Here is a 16,152-nt window from a genome sequence, read left to right as displayed (position 1 = left end):
ATAGATAGATAGATAGATAGATAGATAGATTCTAGATAGATTCTAGATAGATAGATTCTAGATAGATTTTAGATAGATTCTAGATAGATTCTAGATAGATTCTAGATAGATTCTAGATAGATTCTAGATAGATTCTAGATAGATACTAGATAGATACTAGATAGATTCTAGATAGATTCTAGATAGATTCTAGATAGATACTAGATAGATACTAGATAGATACTAGATAGATACTAGATGGATAGACAGACAGACAGACAGACAGACACTTTATTGAAGCGTTTGTTGATTTGTAGAAGTCATCTTTGGAAAACGTCAGTACTGCTGAGATTCACATAAATTAATTATTGCATATTGCTATTTATTTTCCCCCTACCTGGTTATATCATTATCAACATTGAATTTGAATCAGAAATTGCTTGATGTGTCCCATTGAGACTTTTGTTGGAATCATCTTTAACTGAAAGTAGAGCCTATTGATTGTAGGAGGTCCAAGTAAAACAGTCATACAGATTCTAATCCAGGCCAAAGGACAGTGTGCAGTGTTGTCCCCCATCTGCATCCATACACACGAAGCAAAGACTTAGCTTGTGTTCTGATGACCACATCCGTTGGTTACATAACCTCGCTTGACAAGGATTGCCTGGGATGTTTTTCATACGGTAAAACCCAGATACTGATCTGTCCGTTTACCTCAAACCACTTTTTAAACTAAACAAGAATTACATTGTCAGGATAGTGTTATCTAAGAAATTGGTGAACATGCGGCCAGAAATTTGTGTGCGTGTTGTTGTGTATGTCACAGTGGCCCCAGGAAATAAGTGTGGTGGCCTCCCATCCCACAGCATGTAGGCTGTGGTTCGACTGCGGTCCGCTGCCAGGTCCTACAATTGGAGCTCCGAGAACACACTGAGGATTCGGGAGTCCGGACCGGTCTTTTGTCGTCTATGTGCAAACACGTGCAATTTTAGTGAAGGTCTGCGTGCTTCTGTCATGGCACCACTCCAGGTTGGGCTTTTTTCACATTATATTTCTAGGCTTTCTGGCCTCATGTCAAGAGTTCTCAGAAGATTCCCAAGCTGCAGTTAGATGACCAATGTGCACAAAATAGGAAAAGGCTCGAGGAATGGCAAGCAAGGAAAGCAAGGAGGGTAATTGAAGGCTTCAGGGTAATACTTAGACCAAGGATTGCTGTTTCAACGTGTTTGTATAACCTCTTTCAACTTAATATTTTGACCCACTCTGGATACCATGGATCAGAATATCGGGCAAGAAAAAGGCCCAAGGTGAGATGAGGCGTTTTTTCCGTTTGTTTCTTTCTTTGTCATTGACACAGATGAATAAGGAATTTTTATTGGCTGTCAAAGAAGAGTGATACTAAATCTTGGTTTCAGTTCAATGGCCTTACCGGTTGAGATCGAATTTGAAAGTACTATATTTGATTAGAAATGATGCAAAATTGAAGATTGTACTTGTTGCCCTTGTGTATGTGTATTCATTACACGTCTTGCGTATTATTACTTTGACAGCTATACTCAATTTAGACTGAAATACAAAAACATTATAATGTATGCTGTACGTGAATTGATGTAAAAGGCAGTCTCTCTAGGAAGTCGGGGGGTTACTGCCAGAAGCTTCACTTCCCTGGTGTCCAACCAAGATTTCTCGATTTATTTATGCAGGTTTACATACACCCAAGCCTTGGCTGATCCTCTAAGGGTGATACAATGAACCTGGAAGCGAGAGTTGCTGTATAATAAAAGCACCAGCTTTGGGTTTTACGCTTATTTGCGTTTCAAGATCACTATCGCGATCTTGACATTTTTGCTTCAGATGATGGAGTCAGATTCAGGATGTATTCGCCATGAGGAACATAGACAACCTGGCTCTGTCCCCAGTGTAAAAATAAACCTACCAACACTTTTGCTGTTTGACAATTACAGTATTATGTTGCGTCTTGCCCTTGTCTTGCATGTTGGATATGATAGTTGGAAGAAATTACTAGCCTCTCTTTATTTTTTTATCTTGCACTTTTTGGTTGTCTTACTGCTTTTGGACATACTGTGGTTTGTATCATTACTTTGCCTTCAACTAAATTGAACCCTAAAACTTAAGCAGGATACGGTGATATTCAAATGTAGTCCACGCAATTATCACATTTGGCACCATTCAGTTTTTATTTAGCTGTGCCTTTCAAATAGAACAGGTCAAGCAAAGCATATTGTTTTTTTCCAACATCCATCTGTTATCTATATATGTATTTTTGTCATTTATATTGATCCTTTAATCTCACATTTGTTTGTTTTCCCCCTCCATTTAAACACATTGAATTGTTCTTAAAGTGCTTCCGTATATCTTGGTGTGTATGATAAATATTGTCAATCGTTGAACCCAATAGTTTAGTTTGGGACAAATGTTAGAAAGCACTCGCTGTGTCGTTAATCTGCATTCGTACACACAAGGCCACCTGGTCCCGCTCTGTGTTTGTGTCTCTCTATCTTACTTCCCCCCCTGGAATGCCCCGGTGGCCCGTCTGGTCCTGCTCATCTCTGGGAGCAGTCAGCCACCTCTCCTCGTCCCTGCTTCCACTCTAAACATTTGGCTACTTTTGGCAGATTTGTTGATTTTTGTCCCCTCATGTTTTCCCTCTTGTTGCTGTAAAACTGATACATACCCTTTCAATTAGACCAGTCGGTCAGAGCACCAGTGAGGGAGTGGGAGTGAGTGGAGTAAGTGGGTTGTATATTTTAATAGTGAAGTGAAAACACACACAAACTGGCCGAGTTCTGGGGGAACCATCTGTTGTCATGGATTTTTCTTGGGAGCTAACATTCTTGTCTGAGGCACTGGATTACTACGTAATAATTGCTCATTACTATATATAGTAATGAGTAATATATATGTATATATATAATATGTTAACAGGGCTTACTTACTTGGATCTGACGAATAACTTGATGAAATACTTGTATTTATCTGGCCAACCCCGTCCCAACAATATTTTGCTTTTTAACGTCTCGCGCCATTCTAGCAACAATCGAAAGGAAGTTTGCAAACGTAGATTCTGGCTGGACCTGAGTGACTAGCTAGCTTAGCACTAGCAAGGACGAGGCTAGCATAGGGGCATGGATTTCAAATGAGACCGAATAGAAAAAAAAAACTTGAGTTCTTCTGTTGGCCAAGGTATGGTCTATAAATAATAGTGTCAGTCAACCGTGTCCCTTCTCATGTCCTCTGCTTGTGCTCACCACAGGCCGACTGATTAGTTACACCGTCCCTCAAGCCACCATTACACCGCCAGCAGCCCACGCTGCAGCTTCACACACTTGCAATCAAGGAATGGCCATAAAATCTCCATGGAATGTCTCAGCAGAGCTGGATAGTTAAGCAGCGGAGTCTTGATCACAAACTAGAGGAGCTTATAATGGATGTTCTGAGAAGTGATATTAGTAGGCTCCCCGTGATCTTGCCGAAGGAATACATCACAGTTTCATGGAAGACATGAAAGCGCAAACGTGCACACAGACAAGCTAAAGTGTGCCGATCTCAGGGGCGGTATTGATGGTTCCCTGGGGCATCCCATGAACGCATCTGTTTCTGTCCGGCTGACTCTCCACACTCATAATTCCAAGTAAGTCATAACACGAATTATAAACACATCTCCCTCAACTGTGACGCCAAGGAAAAACAACGTGAAGAGCGCGGTGCTGATTTAGGAGAGCCTCGGACTCTTAAATCGGTACATTTAAATTTTCTTTCACTCCTCTACTCCCATCCAATGTCCTGGATATTTGAATAATATTGAACATTTTATTCAGTTTGTTTGGCTCTTTCCTAACCATCATTTTTTCCAATTTACCTTGTGACATCTGTCAAAAGCAATTCCACAAGCCACGGTGTCTTCATCTCCTCCACCTATCTCCTCATTTGTCATCCTTTTGTCCTCAATACCACCCCTACCTCAAATCTCCCTCCTCCCTTTTTTCTTTACCTTGTCTATATTTTCTTTCCATTTCTGACCTCTCCGACTCCCTTTCTTTTCACCTCCCGTCACACGGTCATGTACTCAAACCATCCATCTCCCACCAATGTAGATGCCGAGGGTCTCAATATGTCCTGGGCCCATTAAAGTTCAATTGGAATCACATGTTGTACTTGAACTAAGACCTCCACCCCCCCTATAAATAAGATGTCAGTCATAGCTACAGTATATGCCGGCCATTTTGGGGACTTGCATGCATGCTTAAAAAACCTTGTACATTCAGCCATGCTTACTTTTTTACCCAATAGCTTTTATCTAACGGACTAAAAAAAATAATAATATTGTAATTCTGAAGGCTCTGCAGCAGGATTTATCTCGTCTCTTATTACAGTGCCTTATGACTTTTGAGTGCACAGGGTCTGACTTTTATTAAGATCGATCATGCGGTTGTCATGACAACAACATTTCATCGTCACCCTTTTTTTCGGGAAAGGAAATGAAGATCATCCATTGTTGGTCAACGACACGCTAATTGTAAAATGAACAGAGAGTGAGACCAAACTTTAAAAAAAAAAATGCTAGCATTTGTCTTGTGTGTCAGCCTCATGATGTTTTTTTTTCTTCCTTATATTGGAGGCCAAATGGTCATTCAAATTAGTTTGATTCAAAGGGCAAATCATCACATGCATTCAGTGGACACACATTCATTGAGTTTATTGGCTGGCTAATCATAATAATGATCCTTTTTATTGTTTTAGGAAGACATCAGTCAGCGTAGCCCGACAGGATCTCTGTGAGTGCACCCCACAGCGCTGTAATCTGCTGAGCTCATTTACAAACTGGAGGGGACAGGGCAGCCGTTGATTCTGGGGTCCGTCTCAGAGGGTCCGCGGGGTCAATCAATAACGAAACAAATGCAATTCTACAGAGAGTGAGCTTGGGCATGAACCCTATGCGCTTAAATCTTTACAAGGTCCAGATGTGTTATAGTCAAGCTGTTACACGCATGACATCATGATTTTCTTTTTTGTAATAAACCTATTTTTAACTGGTAAAAAACGTTTTTCTTTTTTCGTTTTACAAGCCATTTAAAAGACATCTTGAGCTACGGCTGTGTAGCGATATTAAATGAATCGACTCAGTGGAGGTCAGAAAGACGGATCTGTGTTTTGGGGACGAGTTTTCCGATAAGATCAACTTATCTTTCAAAACTGCGAAGCTTTAACCTCATGGTTTTCTTTTGCCTTCCACAACGTGAGTCTCATGGCTGGATTGCTGAATAGAATAATAGATTTGGTATGGAGATAAATCCTCTCAAATTTTGAGTTGATAAACCTTTTAAATTGTGCTCAAATGCAGAAAATATAGAAAGATGAGCTAGATGAAATGAAGGCACTTTGGGTCGTTCAAGAGTTTGAATCTGGCAATTAGCTTTTGCCCATCATTCATTTAAAAAAGATTAAAGCCATTTTGGATTCTGAAATCCGCAGCACTGTAAAGCTAAAATTTTGTACAGTACATTCCACCAGTCTTTCTTGATGACCATTTAGTAGCGAATAGTCTCCACGGCTTGAGTTACTCATATTTACTCAAACATTTTCAGATTGTAAAACTTTAACGACACCGGCACATTATTGAAACGTGGTCTGGTGCTGGCTGGGTTTCACTTGAAAGCACATGGGCCAGTGCAACGTAGCTCCGTATGTGCGCGCGTTTGTGCGCGTTCCCATTACAGTGAGCAGTAAAAGGAATAACAGCCAAGGTGTGGGGAGACGAAAAGTGTCACGTCAGAGCCACTGCGTGATTAATGGTGTGATTAGCCGCGCCGATCCACATGTCAGAACACACACCCATGCGCACACAAATACTGGCACGAATGGGAGTAACCATGTGAGCGCACACAAACACACAGCGGCCTATTAATGGTCTTGAATGGGAGAATCCAGATGCGGCGCAAGGATAATTGTACTAAAAACACCAAATGTAAAGTCCCGGGCCAGCGAGACTTTAGTCGGGGCTCAGTGTGTTTATTTTTGCAATTGAGTTATTACTGCGGGGACTTAAATCATGGAATAAAAACACTCCAATGCAGGTCAATTTTTAATTGAGCCCAAAGTGCAATTTGAATGTGCCCTCGCTCTTCCTCTTTCACTAAACTCAAGCCACACATTACCTTCCATTGACATGGTCCTGATTACCTCCGTCAAGGAGGTTACGGCTTCATCATCAACAGATGCTGTTTTTTTGTCTGCGAGCATATATAATTTAGAACTATTACTAAGGTTTTGGATTGCAGGAAAATCCACCAGCGACCCCATTCGTGTAAACACGACTGGGAAAGAAAGAAAAAAAACTTTGGATTTGGACCCAGTTGCAACCGACACCGCATCCATCAGTAGACGTTTCTTGTCGCAGCCCCGTCAGTCACATTTGTCAACTGATGTGATTCTATTTGTTCAAATGTAATAAAAGGTAACCCTTGATTACTATAATTAATCAAGCTAGAATCCCTTCTTAAGCTTGATATTTATCACTAGCCACTGGCACACTCACCATCAAAGTAGGCTTTCTTCCGGAGTGGTAGAAAATGGATGGATGGTTGTATGGATAGTTTATTTCAATAGCGCTTAATCGCAAAAGAGTCTCAAATGGCTTCACAGGCCAACAGTTGACACTGATCAATGCCATCCCGTGGTCAAAATAACAAAACAGAGCAAGGAAAAACATCCCTATAAGAACAAATTTGGGAAACAAAGAAGAAACCTCGTGTGTACAAAGCAAGGTCCATAGAGCATCCTTTGGTGGGTTTGTTGCGTAACAACTTGAATGTCCTGAGTGCAACACCATCAATCAGAGATTGTGAGACTGGCTCTCTCATCCAAGATCATTGTCCTCTAACCTCACCAATAGAGGCACACTAAAATCTTGTATAAAGTCTTCCTGTAATAGCAGAGTGGTTGGAACAGGAAGTTAGAAAGGAGCAACCAACTCCATGTTAGTGTCCGTCGTCATCGAGGTAGATGACTGGTGTGTTTGTCATCGCTGGATTTACAACATCCAGTTTATTCGATGGAATAGGTTTGGGAGGTCATTTCCTCCGGATAGTGGGTGTAGTTTCGAATGTCGGCTTGTCTGTGTATGATTTCGCTTGGTCACTCTGCACCTGTAGACACTCACAGTATTTGTACAAATTGAGTGGGAGTGACACAGGAAAGATGTCATTGCCCCCCCCCCCCCCCAATGCTCCTCGAATAGGCTTCATTTCGTTATACCCTGACACTGAGTCACACTCTGATATCAGACCATTTAACAAACCACTTGAAAGACGTCTGGAATGGAAATGTGGAAAGATCTCTGTGACGTCTGTGACATCTGTGTACCTAAAAGGGCTTGCTAAATGTTTATTGGTGCCACCACTAAACTAAATATTCTAAGTCCAACTTTTTCAAACTGTATGTTTGAACCATGTCTATGTCTTTCCCCCAGGCAGCAAGCTTTACTGGCAGCTATCAGTGAGAAAGATGCTAACATAGCCCTTCTGGAGTTGTCTCCCTTGAAGCGAAGAAAAGCCCAAGAGGAGGTGATGGGTCTAAAGCGGGAGAAGGACTGCCTCATGCATCAACTCAAACAGCAGGTACAACCGGCACACAGTCCACTGAGGTTTGAAAAATGTGGCAGACATACAGCCAATGTGGTCGGAATGGCTGACTGGCATGCGGATGATGTGGAGACTCGCCTTGTGGTCACAATTTAGGACATTGTGGCTTTGTAAATCAAAGCGGAACGACAAATTCGAACCTGCTGCGGATGGCCGGGCCGTGCCTGCAAAGCAGCCTCACGGGCAAACTTTGTACTTTCAAACCGAGAACAGGCAGAAGTTAATAATTTCTTGTAAACAGAATTGGCTCCTCCGCCTCCAACCACATTTTTGCGCTCAGTCATCACACGGCAAACCAAGCAGGGGCTGTGGTTCTGCGTTCAGACAAAAAAGGCAAATGATCACTCAAAAGTCAATATTGCAGTCGTGTTTTTGCAATTAGCTCTTTGTAACGCAGAACAACTTTTGACTTATGACGAGTCATTAGCGAAGCGTCCTGTCTGATACTTGTCTGGCCTAACAGATGTTAAATGTCATCACCAATTTCCCCGATTGACCTTTTTTGTTCAGTACAGCCCAACGCTAGCCGAGGTATGCGGTTTATTAGGTTCTCATCAAACCACATGGCTGATGGAACCCAAATGAACACTAACAATAATGAGCCAACAACAGGGAGTCTGCCTGCGTCCTGAATCAGAGGGCCTTTCTGGGAAACGCGGTGCATTTTAAAGTCAAAAGATGTAACGGGAGACGTGCACCCACCTACATGTTTGTTTCTGTCTCGTAAACAATTGCCAGGCACTGCACTAAAGAGATTTCAGGGAAACTTCATTATCTGTTTATCACCATTGCATTCATCGTGTCATATGATGAGATGGGCGGGCGGGATTTGCAACATTGTGATTGGGGCTGTAATCAACCAAAGAAAAATCATATCGTCCGGAAAATATGGTGTGTTCTTAAGAGTGATTCTTACGATTATGCGTTTTCTTTCATGAGACATCTCCTAACACGCTGCACATTGTCTTTGCACCCACTGAGATATGTGAAGGATAAGTTGCCCGTCTCGGATTGTCAATAGCAAATGGTAGAAAGAAAGTAACCGGGAAATGCCAAAGAATTATGGGACTCGAAGGAGAAAGGGATCTGGAGAAGCAGATAGATTTACAGATAGCGCTGCCCTGTCTGACCTCTCCATCAACCACTTTGGGCATATCGTTTGTTCATGTTCGTGTGTGTCGCGGTCTAAGATCAACCTTGCATTCTTACATCCAAGTTCCCCTTTGAGGTTCAAACGCTCACATTGACTCACACACACAAAAAGTGTAATGTTTAGACTTCCTCTGGAGACTCAGAACAAATATGTCCCCTTGTGGGATTTCTCAACCTAGTGAAAGATGGCCAAGCATTAGTGAGTCTTTAAAGCTGAGAAACCATATATTTTTACTCATACCCGAATCTACGTTCTCGGACTGAGAGACTGAATGATTCATCCATCCACACAAAATGCGACTCTCCGTTGTAGAAAGATGAATTTTGCCCTTTCAGAGGTGCGCCATGAGCTGGAGCCAATGTAATACAATCGGTCTGCTTGAAGCTGGGTCACTGTGTCTTAATCACTCTGACTGGGAAAAATGTGTCATGTTGGGAAGGAATGCGCACACACACGCGCACACGCACGCACGCACGCATGCCTACAAACAGACCTGATTAAAGAAATGCAGAAAGCGCTGCTCAAGGACTTCTTCAAGACTTTCCTCAGTTGTTTAGTACATCACAAATCTTTTCATGTCTCCATGTGTTAATGTAGTTGTGTAGAAATCAGGTTAAGCTTCAGATTTAGGCCGGGTTTGACCCAAGCTTTGGGTGCAGCTGTGATCTGAGCAGTGATATGTTTACACCAACAGCTGCACTCTGATACACATGCTAATACATCGTATAGCCAAACAGTTGGGAGATCTGTTGTGGTAGTGCAAATCAGATCTGCCCAGCCAGTTGCGCTACTTGATTCTGTTTGAGCGCACTCGATTCACATTAAGGCCTGAATGCTGTTTCAAATCTGTTTCAATCTAGGTTTTTCATTGTGGAATTTTGCGCAAAACAAATGTAATTCCTGAAAATTTGATTACTTGTTGAAAGTTGTAGAGTGTAATAACAACTTGAATGAACTATGACGTAATTCTTGAACTTTGATGACTAAAATCAAATCGGACCTGAAAAAACAATGGTAGAATGGTTCAGCCTTGATGAAAGGATGTTCCTCGTCTGTAATATTTATCTTTACAAGGACAACTATAATTGTCCCTGTCTCAATGGCCGCCAAAGTGTCCACTGTGTAACTGTTGCCCCGCCCAGTCACGCCCGGGAGTGTCAACACCTGAGGTCAGGAAGGAGGGCCAACTTCAATCTAGTCTTTAACCACTTCCTGATCTCTATGAGATCCTTCCTACTCCTCATCCCACTATGGTGTCGAGGTCCTGGCCTTATCTAAGTGGCTCTCTTCCATTTGAATGGCTCAAACTCTTTAATATGAGCCACATCCTCTCTTGTGATCCCGCCTGCCTCATTTCCTCAGTCATTAGGCACTCGCTCCTTATCTCAGCAGCTGAGTCCCCGGGCTGTTTCGACCGCCGGACTCTCTTTTAATTCACCAAATGCGACTCAATTTTGGATTACAGACGTGCTGATATACATATTTTCTTTGAATCCTCTTTAGCCTCAACATGATCGCGCCTTCAGGTCTGAGCTCCACAGTCTGGGGAAGTATTTTCAGCAAAGTTGAATCTGTCAATACATCTGCACCCACTCTATCGATGTCCATCTCCCAGACGGGCTTCGCACAAGCCAGCCTAACGTCCATCAGTACAGGCTGTTATCTCTCTTGGGTGCAGAAACGTTAAACACGTTCTTACACAAACACTTTCAGGAATGCCATTTTTAGGCAGCCAGAACGACAGATACTTGAGCATAATTTCTAGGCTCCGGAATTTAAAACGCAAGGGCGAGAACGTCTGCAGCCTCAGGCTTCGTACAACGCTCAGTAACTTTCCTTACTGCCGTTTGTCTTATCCTTTTAAGTGGTACTCTGTGAAATGGATGATATTTGACAGACTTATGGTGTTTCCATCAGACACTTTGACTTAGCCAACATATCACCTGTCAAGTGTTGTCAGCACTGCTACTTTTTACCTCTTTGATAGCTTTCGACATGTTCTACCCTGGAGAAAGGCTCATCAGCAGCCTGATAGCCAAATTGTTTTGTGTTCTCATTTTTTGGCAGACTCAGAGCAGAATGAAGATGATGGCGGATAACTATGAAGAGGAACGCGTCCAACCTCAACATCATCCTCACCATTCTGTCCACTTGCAGCACTCGGCAAATGTACATCACAGAAGCCACCCGAGAGGACCCCCGCATCCCAACCACAGATCCCCAATGGACCAGGTCAGTTTGAATGTCCACGTCAACACACATCGGTATCAAGTTCACGTTTGTGATGGGCTCTTCAAACATTTTTATTAACCACACGATGACAAAACTTCTCTATTTGTGTTCTTCTCATTTAAAGTTGACAAATTTTGGATTTGTACATGACATTAGTTGAAATTATGAAGAGTTTCATGACCTACTTTTTTTCTGTCTGGTGATCATTACCAGACAGACCTGAGGCAAGACTAATTGTGTCTGTTTGAATATCATGCCGTACCTCATAGCAACATGACAGCATTCAGCACTTGAGTGCTTGCATCACTTTGGCGTTTATCCGAACACAAACTGTAACATTCTGTCAAATATTACATTTTCATTCACTACATGATACATTGTAATGCATTTTATTTTGCATGGCATTAAGAATGCAGTAGCATATCTCAAAGCTTTGACATGTGGAGCCCAAACAGTGAAGATAAAGTATGAATGACTTTTTGGAAGTTTACAATGAATACCTGGGGATATCCGCGAGCCAAAATATCCTTGTCTGATTTGATATGCGGTTTAAATATTTCAAAATTGATTAAATGGTTCTGAAACTGCTGACTAAAGTGGGATGAAATATGAAAAATAGGGGATTGTCCTTCAAGTTTCGCCTGAGGACTGAATTGTAGTAATGTTTATGAATATGTCCATTTGCATTGCTGCATTTTGAATTAAATGTATTGATTGTATAATATTATGATATACGGTATTTAGCATTGATAACTATTTGTAACTATTAACCCCTAAGTGACAAATCCAAAATTGGCATCTATTCCCAAGCCACGGTCTCACAGCCCGTTATTTGGGCAAGTTGTTACCATTTAGCGCTTGTGTAAGGCACACGCACTTTAAAAACAACAGAAAGTCTTGACAGATGTTAGCCTATCACCACGTGGCTTTTCCTCATATCTGCTCTTTCACCCCAAGGTTAGGACAAAGCCCCAAAGGAGCAACTGTGTGTGTGTCTGTGTGTGAGTGTGTGTGTGTGTGCGTGTGTGTGTATGTGTGTGTGACTGTGTGCGCGCGACGGTGTGTGTTTATGTGTGTGTGTGCGTGTGTGTTTGTGTGTGTGTGTGTGTGTGTGTGGTGCTGATGGGGTATGTCAGGTCAAGCAGTCTCAGCGCAGGGACTTGTGTGACATTCAGACTGTTTTGCCTCCAAACACAAGACTCCACACCTCCTTTTATTTCTCTCTTTCATCTCGATGATTCATGACTCTGTTTGTTATTCTTCACCATGGTCTTCTACACTTCCCATCATTCCTTTTACTTCCCATCAACAATTCCTGGAGTGGCGTAACCATATTTATTGATTAGTTCATAAGACTCTCACATTGCTAGCATCTAGCTCAGGTCACACCAAACAGTTGTGAAATAAAAACGGATGCAAAATTGTTTCGGCCCCTAACAACACAAAATTGTCGCTGATGTTTGCAATCAGTCGTCAGAGTACCTAAAGCCATATTACACTGTGATTTGACAAGGTACAGGTGAAATATAATTGATGGAGACAAGCACTGGAAATGCGTTTATCCTCCTGAGATATAAGCCAGCTCTGAGGCTCAGCAGGAAGTGTGTGCGCTTTGACAGGCGTATTCGTGTCCATGTTGTTCTCATTTAGCCATGCCAGCTCCACTACCAGACACTTGGCAGCAGGCCCTGAAGGAAATAGAAAACATTCTTAGTGTTTATCAAAATCTGAATTGCACAACCATTTCTTTTAGGTTGTTTCTCTGTTTTTTTTTTAACGAGTTACTTTCTTTAGATCTGTGAGAAATTGCACATGGCACTCTTGATTGTTTGTGTGGAAGAATGTGTCCGTCTGTGTGTTTAACCTGCCAGAATGAGTGTTTATAGGTCTGGGTGTGTTTAGAGGGTACGTCACAGCTAGTTGCTGCATACTAACATTTAGCATTTTGGCTAGCTAGCATGTTGCATACAAAGGCAATTTTAGTAAGAGTTTACCAAGATTGTCACCATCGCTCAACTCAAGGAAGGTCACAATGTGAAAAGGGCTATTTTCAAAAACGTTTTGCACATGATGCAATGAAAGTGTGCTTTTAAAATGATTCACTGACACTGATGTATCGTACCTCCCGTTTTCATACCCAGGAGGATGAAGAGGGCATTTGGGCATGATTTGGCGCCATCGTTGGAAGATTGCAAATAAAGTGAGTACCCAAACTTGTATATCCAGCACTCATGCATTCATGATTCATTCATGATCATCCACACAAAAGTAAGCTAGCGTGATCACTGGTCGGCAACATAGATTTGGCTACGGTAACTACACCATTAGCCGACTCCGACCAAGGGAGTGTAACAGCACCTTTCCCATTGCTTATGAATTTTCCTTCCACTAAAAGGCATTCAGGGATTTACAGCTGCCTTTATGGTGAAGGTATATGTGCTGGTTCTTGAAAGTGCTTTCCGTCCACTGTCTGCGTGGTTATATGGGCAACTGTGCGCTATTAGATCGAAATGCACTAAGCAGCCTCATGTGGGTCCAGTGGTGATAAAAACGACACAGTGACACAAACCAGAGATGGACAAGTCAGTCTTAACCCAAGTCTTGCCTTTCTTCAGCCATAGTAAAATTTTACCATGCCACCCCACCCAGTTGTGTTTCGGTGCGTGGGGTAGTTAATTACAATACAACGCTGAACAGTCATGATGTTATTTAAGACTGCAAGCTGAAAAAGCATAAAATGAAGAATGCAGAGTCATAAAGGGTAATTCCTGTTGTGGGAGTTTTATATCGAAGCCCCCCCATGGACTCAAGATGTCTTTCAACACAGACGTGCTAAAAGAGGCCTGTGCTATGGTTTGCTTGGCGCTAATACGGCAAGTAACATGGATGAAGAGATGCAGGGTTGAGAAGAAGGGTGCCCATGTTTTTATGTGGCAAGTGAAGCAAATAGCGGGCGGCTTGCTCGACTCATACTTTCCAATGAATGTCATTAATTCCCACCAATAATCCACAGGTGGACCATCACAAGCGGATTGTCTTTCTAACCTCAGTGACTTAGTCATTATACACTTTGCCCCGATGGTGCTTTAAGGGATTACAAATCTGTTAGTGTGTTGGAGCAAATGGTTTGTCTTTCCACAGTGTAGCCACGATAGCTTTAGTCTTGTGTCTATTTGTGCACAAGAGCCTTTCCAAGCACAACGTACAGTACGGTCGGTACCCGAGCAGCCTGTAATGTAGTCCATGTGTCAGCAGTGTCGGGATTCACCGTCAGGAACGACCACACTGCTCCAATTCTCCCTCTTTCCATCTCTCCATCTTTTTTCCCATCCTTTTCTTTCCACCTCCGGTTTTTCTTTCGGCCACCCTCTAATATGTATTCCTTCAAGGTAAACGTAGGATTCTGAGTCTTGGCTTAGCCGGCTGCTACGGTATCTTGAATCAGATACGCCGGTTGGTGTGTGCGTGTATTAACGTGTGTGTATTGGCTCTTCTTATCCCGATCTAATACAATAAGCCAGGCACATTAGCCTTTAGCGCAGAGTGGTGTTGTGGCTAGCAATATCAGCACAGTTCATCTATCCACTGCTGTTGTTCTGGCAGTGTGCAATGCGAGCGCAGCTAACGTGCGTTAGCCGCCCTTTATGGAAGAACAGATGGGAGCTATTTAGTGGTGTGTAGCTACAGCGCAATAAGGCCGGACCTAATCCCCATATCCTGTCCCTGAGTGAGCCCTACCTAATATGAACAAACAGAGATGACAGCATAGATAGCCAAATAGACAGCGAAATAGCTAGGGTTCGCTGTGTCTTTGCGGACATCACCGTCTGAGCTGCAGGCATTCAGGGTTTTTTTTCAGGCGCTCCCTTGACTCCCAATGTGAGGCCACCATTTGGATTCCCCACAATGTGAGCTTTGAGATTGGAATTGGCAAAGTTGTTTGGAGCATCCAGGTATCATGGATGTGGATGTTTGTCAGAGCACTGGATGCTGATTGGCTCGTTGGGTGCCAATGCCCTGCTGGTGATTACAGAGGTTTTGTTTACCCTCTTGGCCTCCAAGACACCCCCTACTCTAATGAAATAAGAATGCCCTTTTGGGCAGAGCATAGTACGCTAGAGGAGGGGTGGAGGGAAAAGTGGAGGAGAACTTGGAGCCAAAAAGTGAAGCAGTGTGGGGGGAGAAGTTCCCTGGAAACATTATGCTTTTATCCCACCGTAAAGTTGTTTGTACTGAATGGAGAGAAAGAAGCTGAGAGGCTTTTCTAATGGGGACGGGTTTGTTCTGGCAAAAACAAGTCAAAAAGTGTTTTTTTTGTTTTGTTTTGTATTTTACTGAATGCAGCATTTGTGTGTCCACATATGGACATTTGTAATTATTCCACCCGTGTGTGTAGAAGGAGGCCACAAAGCGCCTTCATTGCGAAAGGGACTGTCAGTGCTGTTTAATATTCTGGAATGCACTTTAGTTGGTGTCAAGGAAATTGTTTTGCTCGCTTTAAGCCTCGATCTGATTGGCTCGACCCAAGGGCTCCTGTTTTATCAAAACCAACCCGAAGCTCTACAAAAAACAGTCAATAAAACCGATGGACACAAGAAAAAGCTACATCATTGTTTCTTGTTTTTTTAATTGAGTGGTACTGCTTGGAAGCATTTACCTCAGAGTCCATTTTCTGAGATCATGGGGAAACTCGATAGATTGGACCTTGAAAGCTAAATTGCTTGTCCGTTTTTTATCAATTATACTGTTGCCGTAATGCTTTAGCAAACCTGTTGTCATTTAAATCGAGTGTCTTTTTCACATCAAAGATGAGCAGTCAGTTTTGCACATGGCAGTGCTGCTTGCTGAGGAGGGCATGTGGTGATGTTTTTTGAAAACAAGAAATTGTTTGGTGGTCAAATAAATGCTGGATGTTTTACAGTCCTGGGTAGTTCCAATTCCTACTGTGACCACAAGCATGAAAACTAGTGACATTTTTAACAAAATCGCATATTTCTAAGACCATTTTGTTTCCAAGTATTACCCTTGAGTGATTATCTTAACCATGACAATCAGTCAAACAGCCATAAAAGTAAATGGTAAATTAAACCCAAGCCTCAGTGTTATGTAATACTAACCAAAATTTCT

General features: G+C 42.4%; 1 protein-coding gene across 2 annotated transcripts in view; it reads left to right on the top strand.

Moving 5' to 3' along the window:
* LOC119116500 (ERC protein 2-like) overlaps window positions 1–16,152 on the top strand; it is a 97,752-nt gene that overhangs the window by 54,859 nt on the left and 26,741 nt on the right. For both annotated transcript variants that reach the window (XM_037241938.1, XM_037241931.1), the window contains 3 exons: window positions 7,469–7,616; window positions 10,861–11,025; window positions 13,167–13,225. In XM_037241938.1, the coding sequence (XP_037097833.1) occupies window positions 7,469–7,616; window positions 10,861–11,025; window positions 13,167–13,193 (340 nt within the window). In that variant the 3' untranslated portion in view covers window positions 13,194–13,225. The remainder of the gene's footprint in view (window positions 1–7,468; window positions 7,617–10,860; window positions 11,026–13,166; window positions 13,226–16,152) is intronic.

This window comes from Syngnathus acus, chromosome 2 (genome assembly GCF_901709675.1).
Source record: "Syngnathus acus chromosome 2, fSynAcu1.2, whole genome shotgun sequence".
Lineage (NCBI taxonomy): Eukaryota > Metazoa > Chordata > Actinopteri > Syngnathiformes > Syngnathidae > Syngnathus > Syngnathus acus.
Note: the sequence above shows the minus strand (reverse complement) of the source record. Positions and strands in the feature narration are given on the sequence as shown.